Source organism: Neoarius graeffei, chromosome 6, assembly GCF_027579695.1.
Source record: "Neoarius graeffei isolate fNeoGra1 chromosome 6, fNeoGra1.pri, whole genome shotgun sequence".
Lineage (NCBI taxonomy): Eukaryota > Metazoa > Chordata > Actinopteri > Siluriformes > Ariidae > Neoarius > Neoarius graeffei.
In genome coordinates, this window is record NC_083574.1 from 92,248,277 (window position 1) to 92,254,623 (window position 6,347).

A 6,347-nucleotide genomic window follows, 5' to 3' on the forward strand; every position below is an offset into this window, starting at 1 on the left:
CCCACTGGTAATAACTGATAACAACACATATAATCAAGGCACAATTACAAGAGAGTTATTATCAGAATAGAGAATTTTGCATCAGTTTACACAGCGGTGTAATAAACTAAACGTCTGTGGCTCCTTATAAACAGTGCAAAATACTGAGGTAATGCATTTCTTACAGGAACTCCCAAGGGCTTGGTCAACTTGGGAGTTGTGGGTCCTATAAAACCCGAAACAGCAGTCATTGTATTTTGGGTTGGATGAGAATGAGGCTCCTGCATACATGGCTATTATTCACTCAGGTGAGAGCAGCTGATCCTCTATGCAGATTACTAGGTCCACCTAATCCTCCTCAACTCAGCCAAGATGGTGATGTAATGATTGGTGGTATATTTTCCTTCCATTCCAAATGGGACCAGACCACACATGTCTTTACAGCTGAGCATGGGCAAGCAAAATGCAGAAGGTACATTAGGGCACATTTGGGAAATATGAATTTGTTGAATTATATTAATTTGAAATATAACCTTGGTTTAATATATATTCTTTTAATAAGATCACAAATATTTTCTTTTTTATTTGCATAAAAGCATACATATAAATTTCTGACTGTATTCATGCTTCTGGGGTTCATTCGAAAGATAAGTAGGTTTTGTTTTTTTTTTCCCTGGTTGAATAGCTTAAATCTCCGTGAATTTCAACATGCACAAACAATGGTATTTGCCATTGAGGAAATCAACAACAGAACTGATATTCTTCCTGGGGTCAAAGTGGGTTATAGAATCTATGATGGCTGTGGATCAGTAGAACTAACTACAAGATCTGCCTTGTCCTTAATTAATGGCAATGGAAAGCATAAATCTGTAATGTCTTGCTCCAAATCTGATACAGTTCAAGCAATCATCGGTGAAACATCTTCCAGTCCCTCGATTGCCCTGTCTGCTACTGTGGGACCTTTGTACATACCTGTGGTAAAATTTCAGTTTGCTGTGTAAAAATACTTGTTGTGAATGAAAGAAAATGAATAAATAAATAAATAAATAAATAAATAAATGCATCTTATGCTTTTGAGGGTAAATTAAAAGCATAATGAAAAATAAAAGTTTAGTCGAAAGTAAATTGTTATTGAAATCGATGTGTTTCAGGTCAGTCACTTTTCAACATGTGCATGCCTAAGTGACAGGAAAAAACACCCAACTTTCTTCAGAACTATTCCCAGTGATTACTACCAGAGCAGAGCTTTGGTTAAGCTGGTCAGGCATTTTGGCTGGACATGGGTAGGAACCCTATGCAGTGATGATGACTATGGAAACAATGGTATAAATGAATTTATTATTGGAGCCAAAAAAGAGGGAATCTGTATTGAGTATTCCATGGCATTCTTGAGGACAGACCCCAGAGAAAAACTTCGGAAAATAGTTGAAACTATGAAGGCTTCAACTTCCAAAGTGATTGTCGCTTTTGTCCAATACTTTGACTTTGGGGTTCTTCTAAAGGAAATAGCCTCACAGAACCTGACTGGATTTCAGTGGCTTGGTAGTGAGGACTGGATATCTGACATCAACCCAGATTATGCTCAGTGGCAGCATCTTCTGAAAGGATCCATGGGATTTGCAATCCCCAAAGCTCAAATTAAGGGTCTTGGGCAATTTCTGACCAAGCTTAATCCTGCTTCTGATGCAGCTATTTACAAAGAGTTGTGGGAGACCATATTTGAATGTAAGCTTCCCACACAAGAAAAAGCTGATATGAAACAAATGTGCAAAGGTGATGAAAGTCTCAGTCAAGTTCAAAACAAATATATGGATGTCTCAGCATTACGAGTTGCAAATAATGTTTACAAGGCTGTGTATGCTGTCAGTTATGCCTTGCACAACTTATATAACTGCTCAAAGAGAGAGAGTGGAAAAGAAATTTCTTTTGCATGTGCAAACATCACAGATAACAAACCATGGCAGGTCAGGATTAGTACAGTATCGCCTCCTGAAAATTATGTACTTATCTCATTGATGGAAGAGTTTGTAATGCTTTTTTTTAGGTAGTCAATAAGTTGAAGAAACTCCATTTCACAACTACAGTTGGAGAGGAAGTACACTTTGATGAAAATGGAGACCCTGCTGCAAGGTATGAACTGCTGAATTGGCAACAGGGTAAAAACGGTAAAATAGTGTTTGTTAAAGTGGGCTTCTATGATGGCTCTTTGCAAACACACCTTCAGCTGTCATTTAACAACATCAGTATAACCTGGGCCCACAACAAAGCACAGGTAAATCACAATATCTATTTGCACAGAAAATATTTGCAATATGTATTTCAGAGTATTGCATATATAATAAAAATGGTTTTCAGGTTCCAGTCTCTGTGTGTAGTCCAAGTTGTCCCCTGGGCACAAGGAAGGCTGTGCAGAAAGGAAGGCCAATCTGGTGTTTTGACTGTATTCCTTGTGCAGAGGGGGAAATCAGTAATGTCACAGGTACAGTATAGCTAATGAATAGTTCTTAAACTTCAATGATGCACACACAATTAAAACCAATTTAAAAGTTTAATTTGGGTAGTAAACACAAATGGCTGAACTTTTATTCATTTTCTCTTTCTTTAGATTCTATAACTTGTATCAAGTGTCCACAAGAACTGTGGTCCAATGACAGGAAAGACACCTGTGTTTTCAAAGTGGTGGAATTCCTGTCATTTGAGGAAATAATGGGGATCATTCTTGTATCCTTTTCTTTATTTGGAGTGTCTTTTACCAACTGCATTGCTATAATTTTCATGAAGCACAAGGACACACCAATTGTTCGGGCAAATAATTCTGAACTCAGTTTCCTGCTGCTCTTCTCTCTGACTCTGTGTTTCCTCTGTTCACTAGCATTCATTGGTCAACCTTCTGCATGGTCCTGTATGCTGCGCCACACAGCATTTGGGATCATATTTGTTCTCTGTATCTCCTGTGTTCTGGGGAAAACAGTAGTGGTGTTAATGGCCTTCAGGGCTACACTTCCAGGAAGTGATGTCATGAAATGGTTTGGGCCTCCACAGCAGAGACTCAGTGTACTTGCCTTCACTCTTGTACAGGTCATTATTTGTGTACTGTGGTTAACAATATCCCCTCCCTTTCCATACAAAAATATGAAGTACTCCAAAGAAAAGATCATATTAGAATGTAATGTCGGCTCAGCTATCGGGTTCTGGGCTGTGTTGGGTTATATAGGACTCCTGGCTCTTTTGTGTTTTATTTTGGCTTTTCTGGCCAGGAAGCTGCCTGACAATTTCAATGAAGCCAAATTTATTACATTCAGCATACTCATATTCTGTGCAGTTTGGATCACCTTTATTCCTGCTTATGTCAGCTCTCCTGGAAAATTCACTGTCGCTGTAGAGATATTTGCCATTTTAACATCAAGCTTTGGTTTACTGATCTGCATATTTGTTCCAAAGTGTTATATAATCATAATGAAACCAGAGAAGAACACTAAAAAGGAAATGATGGGTAAAACACCTGCAAAATGATTTATCTTTGTAAGTTCTCATGATTAACATGATCTATTCAAATTAAAAACCTTTCTAAAACTGATGTTCTAACTTAAGTGAAGACTTTAAAATGCATTATCATTGAAATGTATAATTTCAGTGTCTGCAGTAAATAAACTGTTCTGCTGACTTTGCAGCACCATTGACATGCAATTAAGAAGAAGAAGAAGCACAACTTTATTAATCACACGCTTGTGAAATTCCTCTCTGCATTTAATCCATCTGAAGCAGTGAACACACACATGCGCACATATGTGAGCAATGATCACACACACATACCCAGAGCAGTGGGCAGCCATGCTAACACCACCCAGGGAGCAGTTGGGAGTATTAGTATTTAGTATTAGTATTTAATGCAGAAAATATCATGACATACACATGGTGTGTTTTAATATATATTTTCAGACAGTTTTCCTGTAAAATGTCCCTTTTCTTATTTTGTCCCCAGCTTAAGCCACAACGTGCCCCTGCTTCTTTATACCATAATCTGTGAAATAGAAATCTCAGCTAACACACATGTTGATTTCCATACATCAAATTTTTAAGGTAACTGTTAAATGCCTGAATAATAATAATAATAATAATAATAATAATAATAATAATAATAATAATAATAATAATAATTAAGATGGCAAGGTGGTGTAGTGGTTAGTACTGTCACCTCACAGCAAGAAGGTTCTGGGTTTGAGCCCAGTGGCTGACAGGGGCCTTTCTGTGTTGAGTTTGCATGTTCTTTGCATGTCTGCGTGGGTTTCTTCCATGTGCTCCATTTTCCACCACAGTCCAAAGACATGCATGTTAGGCGAAATGGTGGCACTAAATTCACCCTATGTTTGAATATGAGCATGAATGGCTGTTTATCTCTCTGTGTCAGCCCTGTGATGACCTGGTGACTTGTCCAGAGTGTGCCCCACCTCTCATTCATTGTTAGCTAGGATAGGCTCCAGCTTACCTGCGACCCTGTAGAACAAGATAAAGCAGCTAGAGAAAATGAGATGAGACAATAATAATAATAATAAAAATTTTCCTACCTCACATCTATAAGTGCACTTTCAATGGCATGGATAAATTTGCTGTGTGTATGCAAGCTTAATGACTGGTTCATATGTTTGTGGTTTACCATTACAGTACTTTACAGATATCTGGCACTTTTGTATCTGCCACACATTCAGAAACTGGGCTGTGTCCAACATTCCTGCAATTCATCATACTACACATACTGTCAATGCAGCTGATAAAACCTTCTTGCATTTGAAGGTGCATTTGGAGTACCTCCAAATCAGATTGTTGTTCTCTTAACATTCTATTTCAGCCATAATCTGAAATAATCAGCAAATTATGTATTGTTTTCCAGTTATTTTCTAGTGCACCAAATATCTTCAGACTGTATCCCAGCTCCAACTGGCACTCTGTTTTTACTGGTTCTGGTGGTCAAGCAGTTTGGCTAATTGTAAGAGGGACAACAATTACCAAATATGATCAGAAAATAAACATAGCATTGAAACATTTATTATGGCATTGTCTAATGAAGGGAACTGGAAAGTCTTTGCCATTAAATATCACAAGCAAAAATAATGGATGTTTTCGATGACAAAAGCCATTGTAACATCTCAGACATTTCTCCAACAAGCCACAAGAGGAGAACCTCCACTGGATTCGATCCTCTTGTTCTATTTTCACTGTCGCAGTTTGCAATGCTGGAAGGGAAGACATGCATGTCTTTCTGCCTTTCAACCACTTATTTTAATAATAGGTCACACAATTATTAAACAGGGCACTTGGTACAAATAATGAATCAATTGAATTTGATTGAATTGAATTGAACTGAACTGAATTGAAGCAAGGTACAGTGGTGTTTAAAAGTTTGTGAACCCTTTAGAATTTTCTATATTTCTGCATAAATATGACCTAAAACATTATCAGATTTTCACACAAGTCCTAAAAGTGATAAAGAGAACCCAGTTAAACAAATGAGACAACAATATTATACTTGGTCTTTTATTTATTGAGGAAAATGATCCAATATTACATATCTGTGAGTGGCAAAAGTATGTGAACCTCTAGGATTAGCAGTTTATTTGAAGGTGAAATTAGAGTCTGATGTTTTCAATCAATGGGATGACAATCAGGTGTGAGTGGGCACCCTGTTTTATTTAAAGGACAGGGATCTATCAAAGTCTGATCTTCACAACACATGTTTGTGGAAGTGTACTATGGCACGAACAAAGGAGGTTTCTGATGACCTCAGAAAAAGTGTTGTTGATGCTCATCAGGCTGGAAAAGGTTAAAAAAAACATCTCTAAAGAGTTTGGACTCCACCAACCCACAGTCAGACAGATTGTGTACAAATGGAGGAAATTCAGGACCACTGTTACCCTCCCAAGGAGTGGTCACCTAACAAAGATCACTCCAAGAGCAAGGCGTGTAATAGTCAGCAAGGTCACAAAGGACCCCAGGGTAACTTCTAAGCAACTGAAGGCCTCTCACACATTGACTAATGTTAATGTTCATGAGTCCACCATCAGGAGAACACTGAACAACAATGGTGTGCATGGCAGGGTTGCAAGAAGAAAGCTACTGCTCTCCAAAAAGAACATTGCTGCTCGTCTGCAGGTTGCAAAAGATCATGTGGACAAGCCAGAAGTCTATTGTAAAAAATGTTTTGTGGATGGATAAGACCAAAATAGACCTTTTTGGTTTAAATGAGAAGTGTTATGTTTGGAGAAAGGAAATCATTGCATTCCAGCATAAGAACCTTAACCCATCAGTGAAACATGGTGGTGGTAGTATCATGGTTTGGGCCTGTTTTGCTGCATCTGGGCCAGGACAGCTTG

The 6,347-nt window shown here is 38.0% G+C and overlaps 1 protein-coding gene across 1 annotated transcript; it reads left to right on the plus strand.

Moving 5' to 3' along the window:
• Window positions 1-698: 698 nt before the first annotated feature.
• On the plus strand, window positions 699-3,492 carry LOC132888420 (extracellular calcium-sensing receptor-like). The gene is made up of 6 exons (XM_060924471.1): window positions 699-805; window positions 875-956; window positions 1,131-1,943; window positions 2,024-2,251; window positions 2,335-2,458; window positions 2,585-3,492. The coding sequence occupies exons 1-6, from the start codon at window positions 699-701 to the stop codon at window positions 3,490-3,492; spliced, it is 2,262 nt and encodes a 753-aa protein (XP_060780454.1).
• Window positions 3,493-6,347: the final 2,855 nt, after the last annotated feature.

What these genes read in the sequence shown, in the direction of transcription:
- LOC132888420 (XM_060924471.1), top strand. Translation starts at nt 699, where the DNA reads ATGGTATTTGCCATTGAGGAAATCAACAACAGAACTGATATTCTTCCT. An exon ending in TCAGTAGAACTAACTACAAG is followed by an intron (nt 806 to 874) that starts ATCTGCCTTGTC and finishes CAAATCTGATAC; the next exon opens with AGTTCAAGCAATCATCGGTG. An exon ending in GACCTTTGTACATACCTGTG is followed by an intron (nt 957 to 1,130) that starts GTAAAATTTCAG and finishes GATGTGTTTCAG; the next exon opens with GTCAGTCACTTTTCAACATG.